We start from the raw sequence: 18217 nt of genomic DNA, 5'->3' as shown, positions 1-18217 counted from the left end.
AATATGACTCAGCATCATGCTTAATTCTTCATAAAATGCATCAAATTCGAGTTCTGGAGGGAAGATAGAAGAGCACAGCTGAGCAGAATATCACAATGAAGTACTGAATTATTCTATTTAACTTGCCAGTAACCATTTCTAAGGACTTCTTGATATAGTCCTGCAGTTCGGAAGACACAGGTATGAATAGCAGGGTGCATCAAACTGCTGTGCTGTGACTCCCTTGCATAAATGTTGTGGTCCATAGGTCCTGACTTTTGTTTTTGCCAGTGTGTGTGCTTTTGAAGAAGTGCATATGGTTTAGAGAGCTAATCTGACAGTTTCAGGGGAGGCTATTCTCAGCACATTTACATATTACTTTTATTTATTTATATGGAGATATACCTCTCATGGAACTGGAAGGGGAGGTCATTGAGTCCAGTCCCCTGCCCTCTTGGTTGGGCCAAGCACCCTTCCCCCCGCTTTAAAAAAGCCCCCCCCAAAAAAAAACAAAAAACCCCACAGCTGTTTGCCTTAGATGGCCCCCTTCAGGACTGAACTCACAACCCTGACTTCAATAATGTCCTAGTTTAAAGACATCATGCCTCACTGCTTTCTGGATAACTGTCAGCAATCTTATTTACATCTAGTTTTCCGGTATAGTCCTGATGCACATTAAGGACAGCAACATTATTCAGTTGTCTGTCCCACTGGTGACTGGAGGTAATACTCAGCTGCTGAATAAGCACTCCACAGTTCAGGATAGCACAGGCACAGTGAGAAAAAGACCATGACATTTTTACATAACTGGTGTTCTTTGAGATGCGTTGCTCATGTCCATTTTATACTACGTGTGTGCACACACTGCCTGTGCTTTAAATTTTTCCCTTGGTGGTATCTGTAAGGGAAACTGGCTATGGTGCCCCCCAAAACTTGGTTCCTCCTTGCCTGAAATTCTTGATCATGGGGAAGGAGATTAGGATCACCTCCATTCCATGAGCAACATCTCTCAAAGAACAGTACTTGCAGAAACAGGTAACTGTCAAGTGCTTGCTTGAGTCCATTCCACACTATCTGACTCCCCAACAGTACTAAAGGAAGTGGCAGGGGTGAAAGTAACTGTCAGGACTCAGTGGTATGCTGAGTCCTTGGAAAGGTGGGAATGGGGGCAGCTTTGTCTCTTTGGAACAGTGGGGCCATGAGCAGAAGGGGAAGAGCTGGGGCCAGACTCTCTCAGACAATCCTTCACAGCTGCTGCTGCAGTGTTCAGACTCCAGGGCTGCAGAGGCAGCTATTTGAAGGGACAGGAGTCTTGAAACCTTTTAAACCGCTAGGCCCTTGGGCAGCCACCCCATTTCCTCCTCCCCTATTGGCAGCCCTGCTGGTAGGGCTGCTGGCAGTGGGGAGCCACAAGGGACAACAAAGTTAAAGCTCTGTCCCCAAGGTGCTGGTTCTTTAGGGACATTACTTAAGGAAAAAATTCCGGCACTGGTGCATTTGGCAAGCACAGATATATAGTGTGTACACGATCAAGCACATGGAGAAGTAGTTTTATAAATTTGCAGGGTTTTTTGACACATAGCACTTCCACAGTACTCCAATGACTAAGATCTCCTACTGGATACATATTTGTAATATTTACAACTATTAACCTGCACTAGAAGAAATACCTACTGTGTGTGATGGAGTCCTAATGTAGGGATTGTGCACCGATAAGCATCCTCAACAGTCATGGAAGTTTAGAGTAACATAGCATCAGTCCTTTACACATCATTTTAATCCTGGCTACTTCCTAGCTAGGACTTCAGTTCCACAGACCTCCAAAAAATTACGTCTAGTGATTTCATTTTCCAAAGAAGGCCTCAATTCATTACAAAAAAGGTTGACATGACTAAACTCATTTAATTTAAATCTTAAGGTGAAAGTCAAACTGGAATAAGCAGGTTGATAGATATGTTTCACACTCTGCAGCCCCTACCAGTACATCAGTACACATTTATAATAGTGATAGGTCAAAACCTTTTTGATGCTGGGCACACAGAATGACTGAACTCCACCTGTCCTGGCTGAGTGTGTATCAGGCCTGATAATGTTAACTGCTTTCATTTTCTTCCAGTCCCTCAGCTGGAGATCCATCTCTCCAGTTAATCCCTGTAAAATAAGAACTACATGCCATGCTTTATTTAGAGATTTTTTCCCCCTTTTAGGTTATAATCACCTTCAAAAAGATGCATTTCTTTAAAATTAAGATTTTTTTTAAACTGACGGGTACACTCTAACCACTAGGCAATGGGACTGTGAAGCAAAAATTCAAGTTTTACTCCTGGTTCTGATACTAAAACTATGTAGCCTTGGACAAGCCAATTAAATCACCTGATGCAGATTAGTCCCCCCTCCCCAATAATAGCAGGATGATAATTCAAATCTATTCCACATGGTGTTGTGAGGAATAATTTTTGTAAAACCGAGGTTGAAAAATGCAAGGCAAGTTTAAATGGAGGAAATATTCAATTCTTTTTCAAAAGATACAAACAAAAATAATCCTGAATAAAAACTCTGGTAGAAAAACTTAAAATTGTGACTTACTTCTAGTCTTTGAACAACTTCTCTGATGTCATCTGGACAATTATCAATTGCTGTGAGAAGAATACATTCTCCTCTTTCATAAAAGATTTTAATGCTCATTAATCCTGATGTCCATCCAATAACGTCTCTGCAGGAGCAGTTGAACACTACATTTTTGGATTCTTTTTCAATCAACATGATAAATTCATTGGAGATTCCAAGAAGACATTCGATGTCTGCAGACTGGCCAAAGTCCCGTGCTATTACATTCCACATAATTGCCCCAATACTAAATAAATGTGCATCTTTTCTTGGTTTTACTTTCTCCTTTTTCTTTGCACCAAGAGTAATAAAACTGAACTTCACTGAAGTATCCACTGTAGCTGTAGTAACAAAATTTTCTGCCAGATCTTTTAAATACTCTTGTCGTGTCCTGGTGGCCATGGCTCGGAATTTTTCTGACTTGTGTGCTGCATTTTCAGCATTAATAACCTTAGCTAAAAGGAAGTCCCTAAAGACTGCGGATTTTGGGAAAGTTACTCCCTTGGGGATTGGTGGACCAAATGGAGGCACATCTTTTGATCTCGACACTCCAACACTAGAAATAAAAAGGAAGACTAAAATGAATAATGGCACCAACAAAACCTCACTACAGGACTATGACCAACATAAACCCTGTGACACAGATGAGTTTCAATGTACAAATTGAGAGAGAGAAAGGAAATTTCTGAAATTACAAAGCTATGAAAAAACAAACACTCTTCTACAATTTCTTTTTAATGAAAATGGAGCATGTTTTTCACTGCATGCCAGGGTGAAGATTGGACACCCAGAAGGTACTTAATTCAGAGCACTAAAATGTGGGAGTCTAGAATACCAGTCACAGGTTCTTATATACCCTGAAGTTTGTCAGAGGTTTACTTGCAAAAACTTTGTGGTAAGGGCAATTAAGTTGTCCAGATGAAAAGAACAGCCCCTTCTTGGACTTACATTGCCCAGATCCAGAGTGTGGGCTGGGACTTGCCAACCCTTGCTTTAAGGGCTCTTCAGCACAGTGGTGCAAGGAGAAAAGGTACAGATAGAAAGGACAGGGAGACTTTGGAAGCAAGTTTTTGTTCTATTAAAATTAAAATGTATATTTTTAGACAAAGGTGATCTTTTGAAGAATTTATTTAAAAACCTATGTCTGATGATCCAAGCATTTAAGGCTAAAGCTAAATTCTCAGATTGTGCATCTAAATATCTGTGCAAGGATTTATTTATTTATTTAAAGAGATGTGGTTGTTACATGTTTCAGCAACAAACTAAAATTTGTTTTAAATATTTCATTGAACTCTGGTCCTGGAGACATAGCAATGCACAACTGTTGTTGTCAGCAAATTCAGGGTAGGCACATGCCCGTTAAATTGTTTAATTGACACTTAATGGCTTTTCACTGGTTCATTGTTCAGCTAATAGGTCAGGAAAGCTGGAAAGCTTTTCACTTAAATTAACACATCCTCTTCAGGAGAAGAGTCACCGGTCTGCCAGCTGCAACAGCCTGCTACGGGAGCCTTCAGGATGAGCAACGGTCAGAACAGGGATAGGAAGATGGGGAGAGGTTCAGCACTAAGACCAAGGGAAAGCATTGCCTCCTTTTGCCTCTTACACCTGCCCCCATGTCTTGAGGTAATGTCCAGCCATGCTGCTGGGAGAGCATACTGCCTGGCAGACTGCTCAGCAGCAAGACACAGACAGCCTCCTGTGCCAGACAGTATGGTTTGGGGAGTGGTAGGAGCAGGGTGTCTGTACTCTCCCAGATAGTCTCTGGCCACACAGTCTGGGATGCTGCTTGCTGCAGTGGAGAGGGACAAAGACCATAGACATCCCGCCCCAGGTAAAGTGGAATGGGGAAGTTTACAGGAGGGGACAGTATGGGGGCTCTCGGCTGGTGTTAGGGTGGGGAAGAATCACATGTCCCCCTTTCTGTCCCTCCTCACTAGTCACCAATCCCTCTGCACCTCCCTTTCAAAAAAGGGAATGTAACATGCAGTAGAGCTGTTACCCAGTTCCAGATTACTTGAAGAGCCACATAATCTAAGACTTTATGTTTGATTTCCAACGTTTGCAACCCCAGCCCTAGCTATGGAACTGGAAGAAACGGCATGTGCCACAAACTGTCCCCATTACCTCTTCCACCACAGTTAGAATACATATGGCTGTATTTATAGGCAGGACCTAGACTAATATTGGATTTAATTTCACTTAAAAGGTCCCAGAGTTTAAAAAAAATATATATATTAGTTTTAAACTGAAACTGGTAAGTGTAATCAGGTTGTCCTGGACCAATAAGAATCTCAACATAGAATATAAAAAAGATATTTGCCAGCAATATACCATGATTATTTCAGAAAGTTTCATTTAAAAGGTCATGATTATTAGTGGTTTCTGTTTGGAGAGCTTTATTTTATTGTACAGAAATGCCTTAAAATTACAGAATATCCTGACACTGATCACAGTCCTCAGCCAGCTCATGAAACTGACAAAAAATAGAGCAAGAAAAGGACCAGTACAAGGTACATGTCTATTATGAGACTACTCAGGGTCTCAGGTTTTGATTTTCTGCTGGGCAGAGTATTCTCTAGCTCAAGTGATGGGCTTCTAAGATACTTGAAGCCCTCATTTTAGACTCAGTCTTGACTGAGATTTTTGGGGAGATACTTTGAAACCAGAAAAGTTTTCATTAGTATAGCATCACAAGCAAAACAGGCATTTATCTGAAGGGATTTTAAAGTGCTCTGCAAAATATATGAAGGGACAAATTAAACAAACCATCATTGAAACACAGTCAAATTTTGGATCATGAACTGTAGATACTCAGTTAAATACATTGGCAGTGATTTATATGTACATTAATGATAGTCTAAAATAGCTTAACTCTACCTCAAAAGTTAATACAAAATGAAAAATTACTTCCATTGCTATAGCTTCAAGCCTTATTTTAAAACTTAACTGCCCTTTATACGCCAACATTTAAGCTAAACAAATATATACAAATCCTCAGTTGTGCCTACAAAACTGCACCCACAATTACATATGGACACAAACAAAACTCTCCAAACTTAAAACTGTTAATGATCATGACCTACTAAATGAATCTTTCTGAAATGCTAACAGTGTACTACTGTCACACTTTCTATTTTACATTCTATGCATCTTTAAAAATGAAACCCTAAAATGGAAGCGAAACACGGCAAAAATGTAGAGAACTCCCCCTCCACATCTTTCCCCCTCCCTCACTTAGGGAAACAAGAAGGATTTATTAGAATGAAAATAGGAAAAAATAAATATCCACTCACCTATAGCACACATTTTCAGTGCAAGGATTATGCACTTTGACTATGACAAACACATGTTGAAAGTGAGAGCGGATATTTTTTGGAGTAAAAGGAAGTGCTCCAGGCTCTTGGAAAACAATGGTAACAATATCATTTCCTATGTGCCTTTTCCTTAGAAGCTACATACAAGAAACATGAATTTAAAAAACAGTTAAAATGATGCTTTCTCTTCATATATACAAAAACAATTCAGATTAATTTTAAAAATGAAAGTCACTTCAGAAACTGGAGACATTCCTATAACGTGATATTGTGTATGTGGAGACACATGGATACATGGAGTAGTGGGAAAGAGGTATGAGGAGGAAAATGGGTTAAGCTAATAAGTGTACTCGCCTTTCTTTCTGATCTGAGTCCTCTTTTCCTACACTAGCCAATTTTCACCTCCCCTATATTAGATTATTTGTGCATTAATATGAAAGGTGCATAACATCATCTGCCATTTATCACTGTCTAACATTTGTAAGTTATCTGTCCTGTAAAATAAAAGACTTGTTTTCATACCTGAAACATAAAAATATTTATCTTTTCTCAAGAAACATTTCCTTTCCTAAATTGTGTTTAAACTTAACATTACGTCCCTAATTTTTTTAAAATATTTTTCTCAAACTCTGTGTATCTTAAATTTAGTAATGTGACAGTGGATACAACTATGAATAACCTCACACGCGGTAGGGTGCATATGTATTATCAGCCAATAGTCTGCAAAACTTGCACTTTGGACTAGCATGACTCAAGATTGGTCAGGGTGCGCCACTTTAAAGAGTCAAAATACAACAGAAAGAACTTTTAGAAAATAAGAGTCGGCAGCTACATGATACAGGGCAATGATAGGAATATTTATTAAGTGTTTAGAAGGAAATTATCACCCTGGTTTTTAGAACAGTTGCTTTTCTTGTCTGACTATGGCTGTGCCTACACTAGCCCAAAACTTCGATATGGCCATGCAAATGGTCATTTTGAAGATTACTAATGAAGCACTGAAATACATATTCTGCACCTCATTAGCATGCGGGTGGCCGCAGCACTTCGAAATTGCTGCAGCTCACTGCTGCACGGCTCATCCAGATGGGGGTCCTTTCCAAAAGGACCCCACCAACTTCAAAATCCCCTTACTCCTAACAGCTGATCACTAAAGTATAATTCTGCCAGCTGATAGGAACAAGGGGATTTTGAAGTTGGTGGAGTCCTTTCGAAAAGGATCCCCATCTGGACGAGCTGCGGCAATTTCAAAGTGCTGCGGCCGCCCGCAAGCTAATGAGGCACAGAATATGCATTTCAGCGCTTCTTTAGTAACCTTTGAAATGGCCATTTGCACGGTCATTTCAAAATTTTGGGCTAGTGTAGACGTAGCCTATGTGTAAAGCCAATATTGCAACTAACACAAACACTGGCAAAATTATTGTTTATTTATAAATGCCGAATACCCATTTATGACCATAGATCTTGAAGCCAACAGGCATGGGTGGCAATGCAATTCTAAGAAAATATGCTACTTTAAATACACTAAAAACATCAATACCAATGTAAAGATAAAAGATTAACCACTGAGCACGTAGAAAGATTTGCCAAATAGCAATTCTGGTTCTAACAAAAATATTTTCTTATTTATTCAATGGTAAAGCCACAATAAAAGGCTGTTTGGGAAACCGTAAGACGTATATTTGTTGCACACAAGCTATGTTTGAAATGCATAATAATGCATTTGATAGTGTTAGATTTAATGTGTTTTACTGGTGGACGGTACGTTTAGACCAGTGCCATAAAACACAAATTCACAGTTAGAGGTTATCCCTGCCTTACAGGTTGAAACCTACATGGATAGCTGAATTTTGCCCAGACCTCACAATTAACAGCTATAGTAAGGGCACCCATGCATTAGTGTATGTATATTAATGATCTATAATTGGTTCTAGCCAACTATTTTTCCTTATTAAGTTAGAGTTCATGCCTATTTCTATACCTGTCCACAGGGGGTATTTACACTGAAGTTAAGGAAGCAAAATTCATGTAAGACTGGATTTTGTATGTTGTCAAGGTAACTATTTGGTGTCTTAGAATATTTTTTCTTTTCAAATGTGCTAACATGTCTTTGGGAGGTGCTGCTTAAACTGCCAATATTCATAGAACACATAGGCAATAATCAGACTCATATCTGGTAAGAGAAGTTTTTGAAACCTGGAAGCACTGTATTAGCAACAGTAGTTCTTTAAAGTTACGTTGGCTCTTGAGTTCCATCAATCCGCTGATTGACATTTTCAGGTGCTTAAACCTTGAGACAGCTTAGAAATATAGACATGAATTTAAAAGGTGGTCAACAATCTTAAACCCTTACCAAGTTTGTTGAGATCTGAGTGACTTCACTGACGTTTCTTGATAAAACAAATACAACCCTACCATTATAAATCGCTATCATGCACAAGTGATATGTGACGTTCAACACAAAGTGCGTGAAGGCAAAACAAGTGATGTGTCTGTATACAGAGAACCAGACTACAAAGAGCTTGAACGGGAAAGAAGGAAACGGGGAGTGGGGTGGGGTGTGAACTGGACCATGGAAGGAAGAGTTCTATAGGAGCAGAAAACAGAAGAAGTACCAATTATTGAATGGAGAAAAAAGAGTGGCAAAGACTTCCCTGGAATGCATAAATAAAGACAGTGTGCTGAAAATGAAAGAGGAATTGAAGGAAATCAGGCTAAGTTAAAATGATTTTTCTACAGCCTTTTCCAGTTTGCCCTCTTTAATCTATTATCTTTCCAACTTTCACAGCCTAACCATTTTTGAATCCTCAGTTGAGTCTTCTCCTATTTCCAGGGCTGCTCAGTTTATTCATCTGCCTTTCTAACATATTATGAAGATTCTCATGCAAAATGCTGGAGCACAATGAGGCTTCTCAATAGGCTACACAAGCCAGACAGGGTTACTCACAGGAGAAGACACCCAGACACTCTCTGAGATCACTCTAGTATCAGTCTAAATTGTTAGGATAAAATGTGAAAATGAACTTAATACAACAGGAAACCAATGAAGAACTCACGACACACAAAAGGGAGTCCAGTAAGGAAAATATGTTAGAAAAGCAGAAACTACCAGATTAAAAAGATTATACAAATATATTAGTTACTGTATTGAATAAGATATCCTAACCATAATACAGAACCCTAATTTTCTGATGTATACATCACTCAAGGGAAAATATGGGTTATCATATTAAAATGTGGCACACCTACTGGATATGTATATCTATACATAACCCTTCCCTTACTGTGGAATTTCAACCACCTGTTTCAAATGAGAACCAAGGAGTTCTTGAGGCAGAGTGAAAAACATCATTCTTCATTCAATTCAGTGGTGAAAAGTGAAGAGATGTCACAAAGAATCCTGCAACCTTATTTTAGTACAGTTCTAAAATAAGTGAAGGGACTTCAAAGAAGGTGAATTTCAATATGTGTTACTGTTCAACACAATCAAAACACATGTGAAATGATATTTCAGGTCAGACCTGGTTAAACTGAAGTATGTCCACAGGTCTGGTTCTCTCAAAAATGTTTAGCAATAACTGATCTTATGTATCAATTAAATAACTTGTTAAACTGATTTTTAGTTTTTATGAATAAATACAACATTAATAAAATGAAGGTTGTGAACAGATTTGGATTAATCAGGTCTGACTACATGTAGAAGCAGACTCCAAAAGTAAGAACAAACTTGCAAGGGAATGAACTGGAAAGGAACTTTTTACTGGTAAAGTTTAAAGGAAAAACCTTGAACTATGATTTGAAGGAGAGGCTAATAATAGGAGAAAAAACTGGGGCCACACCAGGGCTGGATGTCCTCTTTGTTCTACAGAAGGAGCAGCTGAATTGAGGGTCCCCAGCCTATGTTGCCACCAAAGTGAAAATTACCTTGCTCTTTGGATCTCCTGCTGGCTCTAAAACTAGAGGGATGTCCTGATCAGTGACCAAGCAAGGCGTAGTTAAGTCCTGGAAGAAGCAATAGACAATTCTGGTGTGGCCTATTTTTGGCTCACTGGTTTTGGAATGTAGTAAAAGCTCAGAGCTTGCTCATAAGAGGTCTTATTTCTAAATTCTGAAGAATGACTTGACACTTTGGAAAGTGACTACTGAAAGTGTGACGTGGTATTAAGAGGGAAGAGCCATTTCTGTGTCAGAACACAGCCCTTTAATGCTGGTACAACAAGCTACTGATTTAGGAGCCTCAATTGCCTTTGGTATCTACAAAGGAAAATAGCCACGGTTCTCTGGCCTCCCACTACCTGGGTATGTGGATAACAATGAGCCACATCCTGCTGAGGAAGCACTGCTGATATACCACAGGGTGTGCATGTTTCTCTATCCTCGGGGCTTGAGCAACTGCACACCTGTGATCTTGAACCTTCCAGGAGTTTCAAGGGAAAGGCTTATTCCTAACTTGTGAGCTACCACTGTAGATACATTGCACATTTCAATATATATTTTAGTAACCAAGTAGCAATAGTGATAAATTAAACATTTATTTATTAGCAATCCCTTTTATACATTAAGGCTGGCTAAATTTTTGGTATTTGCGTGTACTATCACACCTCTGGAAGGTGTTCATGCCATGCAAATGTTGCTGGATTCCAGCATCTTAAAACACAATCAAAACAAAAAACAAAACAAAACAAAAAAACAAATAATGTGAGAGGTCATCAGGAAAGCATACTACCTGAACTGGTGAAAATGCCACATTATGTTGACCTCAGGAAAGCCAACAAATGCAGTGAAATATTGTTGCTAAATACAAAGACTGTTAAAGGTACATAAACTGGTAGATGCTTGCTGAAAAAACTGTGCAAAGGGGTGTTTACTGCTGGGGAAAATAGAATTAAAAGGGGAATTTTGTAAGTAGATCAACAACAGGCATCTATCTAGAAAGGAAGGAGACAGGAGGCAGTGCAAGGGTAAAGGATGAAGAGAAGGCAGAGAAATAAGTGATAGGACAGCAGCAGGGGTGACTGAACAATGCAGCAGTGGAACAGACCAACAGTGAACAATCATGAAAACTAGTGGATCAAGGTAAAAGGGTTCCCTATGCTCAAGGTTGACTGCAACTCAAGACAGAGAGAATAACCAAAATAAAAGCAATGAACTTCAAGAAAGGCTGTATGTACTGTTGACACCTGTGATAACCAATCAAAATATTCATTTTAAGATCAAGCTCATTCAGCATATTATATCTTATTGCACTGCAACCTTTCCTGTTTACATAAGTCTAAGCCATTCACATAAAAATCAAAATTCAGAAATATTCTTCTGTTCCAGCATATTTTGTATCTGTGTTTAAACATGGAGAACAAGATCCTGGCAGATAAATATACAAAATTAGCTGATGACTCGAGCCTTTTCAATATATCTTTGAAACACTACCTTTTGTACAATGTCATGACTTTGATCTCCAGTTTGAAATGAGTCCAGTAACTCAAGAAAACTTAGTATTTTTTTAAATTAAGGATAAAGCCATCTATATATTTACAATATTGGAAAAATTTAATACAGAAACAAAATTTAATCTGACAGTCAATGAAATCAGATTGGTCTCTGGGCAAAGTGACTCTGATGCATTATATAACTTTGCAGCACAGTAAGATATTTACCAAAGCTATTATGAGAGAGAGAGGTAGAGAGGTGTTTGTGTGTGTGCGCGTTCGTGCACGCATGTGTGTTTGGGGGTGGGAAGAAATGATTGTATCCTGCACTGCAACTGTAGAGGATATTGCAATTAAATACTTTTTGTTGTCTTTCAGTACACACAGAATACACAGACTATGTAACAGAAGTTATATCTTCAATAGTCATCAGATCTGTGAGTAGCTCTACTCTTCATTACTATTACTGTTTTGATCTACTATACCAAATGTTCTTTTCAACTTATTCACAAAAATATTTATTCTGAATGATTTCACTCTCTAGGACAAGCAAAGACAGACATAACTTTATGCAGGATTCCACACACTTTGGATGCTGTGCTGTTTTTAGCCATCCTTAATGCTCTAAGAATTTCTGAGCTATACTATGGGCAATGAGAATTTTTCAAGCATAAGAAGTTTGTTGCATGGTCTTCTATGTCTGCAAGCAGATGCTTTAAAGGATTTGGTGAGGCATTTATTAAAATAGCACACTAAGGGGAGGTTTGAAGACTGAAATGAAAAACAAAGATTACTCCAGATCATTTAAAAACCTTACTACATTATGACATATTTTAACCATATGATGGATTTTAATCCAGTTGAAGTTTTAGACAAAATGTTTCCATTTCCAAGGATGTCAATACTAGTTAATACTGGCATGCAATAGAATAGTCAGGATAAGGTCCTGAATCATGAAGATAAAGTAAAATAACTTCTGAATATTTAATGCTTTAATAAGATTTCTGTAAGCATAATTCCAAGTGCTGTTTATAATTTACATAAACCACTAATATAGTTTTACAACAGAAATATACTTGCAAACTAAACCAAAAACTTTATTCTGCCCCTAAATTTTACTCCATATATTACTATAAAAATGTGAATTAAGAAAACATACCTGTTGCCTATTACTGGGCATGTATGGCAGCATTGTTGATACATGAAACATTAATTCATAATCTTTATAGGTGGTATAGAGGGAATGAGTTCCTGTTGAATCGGCTGCAAGTAAATTTCATTATAAAAAAGGGTCAGTGAAACAGAACATTCACACTGCTTTTAAGACCCCACCTTTTCCACACTGTGGTTAAAATTTCCTGGTTAGATTCCTAAATGTAGGCTAAACGAACTTCAATGGAGCTGTGACTGTTTACATCATCTGAAGATCTGCCCCCTAATTCTATATTAAGGCATAAATAGACCAAAAGCTCTCCACACTGAGCTCCTTGCACGATTGGGATCTGAGTGACCTAATTTTGAAGCTGTAGTTTCTCACTGTCTTTTGAAAACTCAGGCACAGATTTAATTAGCTAGCTTCCAGGCTTAAAATTTAGACTTACACACGTTTCAAATGTCAACATGCAAATCATGGAGCCCACAGTTCCTTTTCCTAAATAACAACAACAATAATCATAGACTGTACTTACAAACACTTCAAAATTTTAAATTTATATAATCTTGAATTGACACTTGGCTACTCCATACATTAATCTACAGAAAACACTAAGGGTATTTTTCTACCTATCATGTTACAATGGACACTTAAAAAAAATACATTCTATTTCATGGGACATTACAAAAATTCACAATTAAAACTAAATTATAGGTTTAAAATGAATCAAACTACAGTATGACATGGAAAATAATGTCTTTTTACTATATTATTAATTTGCAAAATTTAGTAATGCATCTTAGATCTCAAAAATCACTACTGTAGCAACACATGAACCAATTTTCTTTCTTTCGTTACTTTTCCTTATCTCAGCCACCCTGTCTCTCTCACTGTAATATCTTTTATTGGGCCAATTTTGTTGGTGAGACAGACAAGCTTTTGATCTCCACAGAGCTCTTCTTCAGGTTTGGGAAAGATAATCAGAGTATCACAGTTAAATATGAGGTGGAATGGATTCTTTATTGTGAAATGTTCAAGTTACAAGAACAATGTTAATATGACTCTTGCACATATCTTCACTCCTGTTTCTCGGTAAGCATGTAGCCTATTATATGACTATTTCAATTATAAAACATAGGCCGTGTCTACACGTGCACGCTACTTCGAAGTAGCGGCGCCAACTTTGAAATAGCGCCCGTCATGGCTACACGTGTTGGGTGCTATTTCGAAGTTGAAATCGATGTTAGGCGGCGAGACGTCGAAGTCGCTAACCCCATGAGGGGATGGGAATAGCGCCCTACTTCGAAGTTGAACGTCGAAGTAGGGCACGTGTAGACGATCTGCGTCCCGCACCATCGAAATAGTGGGGTCCGCCATGGCGGCCATCAGCTGAGGGGTTGAGAGACGCTCTCCCTCCAGGCCCTGCGGGGCTCTATGGTCATCGTGTGCAGCAGCCCTTAGCCCAGGGCTTCTGGCTGCTGCTGCCGCAGCTGGGGATCCATGCTGCATGCACAGGGTCTGCAACCAGTTGTCGGCTCTGTGGATCTTGTGTTGTTTAGTGCAACTGTGTCTGGGAGGGGCCCTTTAAGGGAGTGGCTTGCTGTTGAGTCTGGCCTGTGACCCTGTCTGCAGCTGTTCCTGGCACCCTTATTTCGATGTGTGCTACTTTGGCGTGTAGACGTTCCCTCGCAGCGCCTATTTCGATGTGGTGCTGCCCAACGTCGAAGTTGAACGTCAACGTTGCCAGCCCTGGAGGACGTGTAGATGTTATTCATCGAAATAGACTATTTCGATGTAGCGTGCACGTGTAGACGTAGCCATAGTGATACATACAAGGTGTGCAGTGTGGCATCATGAGAAATGCTTCCTTATACATTTCCTGGTTTTGAAACTTAGAATTGCATAACCTTAATTTTGCACTGATTTTTCCCCTGTATTTCATATATACTGCAAATGTGCATGGAGAGCCCCAGTACATTCACTTTCTCTTACCAGAATAACGTATATGATAAAAACTATTAGACAATTAAAACTGTACAACAGATCAATTGAAGGATAAATAAATCCTATATTGTGAAGTTCACATTAATGTATAAGCTTTTGAGGAATGAAAAAGGCAATTCAAAAAATTATTTAAACAGCTACTGCAATATAAAAATGAAAATGTAAAACATCAACAACCAATGTTATGGTACCATTATGCCTAATACACCAAGTACTGAAAAAAGTGGCTAATAGAAAAAAACAAAGATCATCACAGGGCACGCTAAACTCAGTCTGTAGGATATGTGCAGATTATTTTATTCTAACTGTAAACATGACATTCCTGAACCCTATGATTTTCTGCAAAAAAGAATTACGTGATTACACAAATAGATGATGGCCTACTGAAGCTAAAGCTACACACTCTGCATAAGATCAGAGACAACTTTGTTAGTCATCTTGATTTCACTTTCAGACAGCAGCCTAACAATACTCAAAGCATATTTTCTGTACTCTCATCTTCGACAACAAACAGTGGTGAGTAGCATACCCAAATTATGTTACTGAACTCGTTGGGCCTTGTGCATCATCTGTTTGCTTTCAAAGCAAACCTTGATAAGTGTGTGCTGAAAACAATGTCGACACTAAATCTGATGATATCTGATCAGCATATATTTTGATATGTAGATTGTGCTTCATGATTTTCAGTCATGCTCTCCTTGTGGAATGTCCAAAAGGTCATTTTTTTCCAAATGTATACACTGACCTCAGATGACTTAAGCCAGTCAAAGTATTGTTGACCAATATATGCTAACGATATATCTATCAGTTAATGTCAAAGGAGAGAAACTGATAACATGCGCACTGAAATAGGTTGTACTATGTCATTATAAAGAACAAATTTGCATTAATACCCTCGTGAATCCCAAAGGAATGCGGCCATCTTGCAAATCATGCACAAAACAGCAGTATTATGTCAAAAACATACACTACTCAAATGAAAAATGCTCCAGTTATGTCAGCTTTGACATAGAGGTGAAATCCAGTTTCTGTTTGTCGGCCATGCCAACTTCAACAGTCAGGTTGGCTAAAAGTTTCCACTTGGTAGATTATAGCAGAAACAAGTAAACCAAGCAGTACAGCAGGGGTCTCAAACTCCTGGCCCACTCCCAGCCAGACCAGTTGCTCAATCCAGACTGGGAGTACCAGTGCGTTGGGGGGGTAGCTTTCTGGTATTGTCCCTGCAAGCTCTGCCCCTTCCTGCCACTGCCCCATCCTCTACCACCATGGCACCTGTCCTGCAGACACTTAGTGTGGGGAAGGGGTTGGCATGGGGCAGCAGCAGCGTTTGCTTTCCCCTCCTTCCTCTGCACTCACTCTTTGTTTTATTTTCCTGTGCTTCCTGCTGCCGCAGAGGCCTCACCACCCTTGCTGCTCCACATCAGGCTGCCTCTACAATCCCCATCCCTGGGTGACAAAGGCCCATGGGGAGAGATGGTATGGTAGTGGCAGAAAGGGGTGGTGCTTGCGGGGGGAAGTAACAGACAGCACTTCCTCCCACCCAGATACTCCCAGGCTGGATTATGCAACTGTTCAGGCTGGGGAGGGCTTGCAGGCCTGGAATTTGAGATTCCTGCAGTAGAAATACATACGCTACATTTCAGCAAATCACATGAATCAGATAATAAACAATATCAAAACCACACCAAACTGAAAGAGATGAGTTCTGTTGACTATACATCAGCTTGATTAACTCAAATTGAGGCATTAATACATACAAATTTATTGCATTGACCCAGTCAGACCACGTCAAAGGCCATGGACCAATGTGACCTTCAGCAGAGTAATTCTGTGTGCATGGTACACAGACTACCCAACAGCAACAAGAGAAACTTATCAGAAAGTAAATACACACAATACATTTCTTATCCCTTTCCACTGCACCTAAAGAATTCAAAACAAATCTTTAAGCCACAAGCAAAATCAGGTGTGTATTTTGATGTTTCATGGAAAACAGCAAAATGTTTGTCTTATTGAGAATCCTGGGGTCTTTCTCCAAGTATAAACATTAATCCTCAAAATTCTACTTTACGTGAGTGGAGTACCTTTGCCCCCATTTCCACCAATTCACCTTCAACAACATATAAACTTTCACTTCTCCTTTTAAGGCTAAGAAACAAAATGACAAAATATCAATGATATAAATGTAGTACCTTTTCATAGTCAGAAACATAGCATAGGTATAAAGTTAGTCACATTAGGATGCTACAAAAGCAATACAATATTGATGTACAAAGGGTTTTACTAATTAAGTCACAGCAAAAAGTATTAACCTTTCTGACTTAAACTGTATACACCATCTGTGGGGAAAATTATTATAATATAATCCTGGTATTCAACTCCCAAAGCCAGGTGCACAGAACAAGAGCCAGAATTCACAAAAGATGCTTACCTGTGGAGAATTATAGACTCTCCCACATGTTAGAATCACAACTTACTTTTATTGTCTAGCTGAGCTCTGTATTTACTAAACCCTTTTAGCCGTACTCTTTGGCCCAGAAGGTCAAGAAACTCTTCAAAAGCAGGCCCTGCTGTCTCATTATTATACATCTCTTCCTCTGTGCTCTGGCCCGCTTTGCAATAAAGGATCCCAATCTTGTGCTGAAAACTCAGCTGAAATAAGAAAATTAAAATTACAAATGGCAATACATGGTAAGCAATAAAACAGAAAAATATTAGTTAAAACCACTATTTTATTTCTGCAATAGCAGGCAAGGATTATTTATTGAACATGAAAAAATAAATTCTTTGAGAAAAAGTCAGGAAAAATTCAGTGTCAAAGGCAGCAAAGGAACCTACATTCAGCTAAGTCAACTGTTGACATTCAAGCACAGACAGAACAAGCAGATAGAGACTTCACTTTTGACTTAGCTAAATCAATTACATTCAGGGCTTGTCTACACTACCACCTTCCTTTGAAGGAAGCATGGTAATTGGGTGTTGGGAGTTTACTAATGAAGTGCTGCGCTGCTAAAACTTCCAAGTACTGGCACGCCTCTAGCCGCAGCTCACCTGCAGGTACTTTGAAGTGCCGGGCAACTTCCAAGTCCCTTTACTCCTTTACTTCCAACTTCCAAGTCCCTTTACTCCTCAAAATTTAGACATGTGCTGGTACTAAACTTCGAAGTTGCTGTGGGGGGCAATTTGCTTACTGAAGTGCTGTGTATGGAGCACAGCACTTCACTAGTGAACTCCCAACAACCTAATTACCATCCTTCCTTCGAAAGAAGGTGGTGTAGACAAGCCCATAGAAACTTCTAATATTGCATATTGTTCTATTTTATAAACTTTAATTGGCACCAGCTGTACAATTGTAGACTTTCACCATCAGAAAACACTGCAAGAAGTCTTTTCTCATATTTCTAGCTTTTAAACTTCATCTGTTGGTCTCGTGTCTGTTAAGTGGTTCCTCATTCTAACTTTAATTATATGAGAACAGCCACTAAAAGACATGCTTTGAATGAGTATTGTAAATAGGTTTTCACAAGGCTGTTTTTTTGTTTTTTTGTTTTTTTTGTTTTTTTTTTTTTTTTAATATATATGCACCGGTAAATCTCTCCTCATAAAAATGTCTTTTGAAAAAAAAAAAAAGTAATTTCCTATTTTCTGACCTTCTTCACATGCACAGATATGTTATATGCACAGTGTACTGTAAACTAAAAATCAGATTGCAGTCGAATGTTGTTAAAATC

The 18217-nt window shown here is 38.8% G+C and overlaps 1 protein-coding gene across 12 annotated transcripts in view; it reads right to left on the bottom strand.

The window, feature by feature from the left end:
- The window catches only part of SIPA1L2 (signal induced proliferation associated 1 like 2), a 245594-nt gene that overhangs the window by 79742 nt on the left and 147635 nt on the right, over window positions 1–18217 (bottom strand). For 9 of the 12 annotated variants that reach the window (XM_074990163.1, XM_074990169.1, XM_074990167.1 and 6 more), the window contains 5 exons: window positions 16964–17138; window positions 12489–12592; window positions 9828–9905; window positions 5883–6040; window positions 2566–3142 (listed from right to left, as the gene is read on the bottom strand). In XM_074990163.1, the coding sequence (XP_074846264.1) occupies window positions 2566–3142; window positions 5883–6040; window positions 9828–9905; window positions 12489–12592; window positions 16964–17138 (1092 nt within the window). The remainder of the gene's footprint in view (window positions 1–2565; window positions 3143–5882; window positions 6041–9827; window positions 9906–12488; window positions 12593–16963; window positions 17139–18217) is intronic. The other 3 variants (XM_074990172.1, XM_074990173.1, XM_074990174.1) reach the window with 1 other exon arrangement.

This window comes from Carettochelys insculpta, chromosome 3 (genome assembly GCF_033958435.1).
Source record: "Carettochelys insculpta isolate YL-2023 chromosome 3, ASM3395843v1, whole genome shotgun sequence".
NCBI classification, from domain to species: Eukaryota; Metazoa; Chordata; order Testudines; family Carettochelyidae; genus Carettochelys; species Carettochelys insculpta.
The sequence above is the reverse complement of the archived record's forward strand: the minus strand, read 5'-3'. Positions and strand labels throughout refer to the sequence as shown.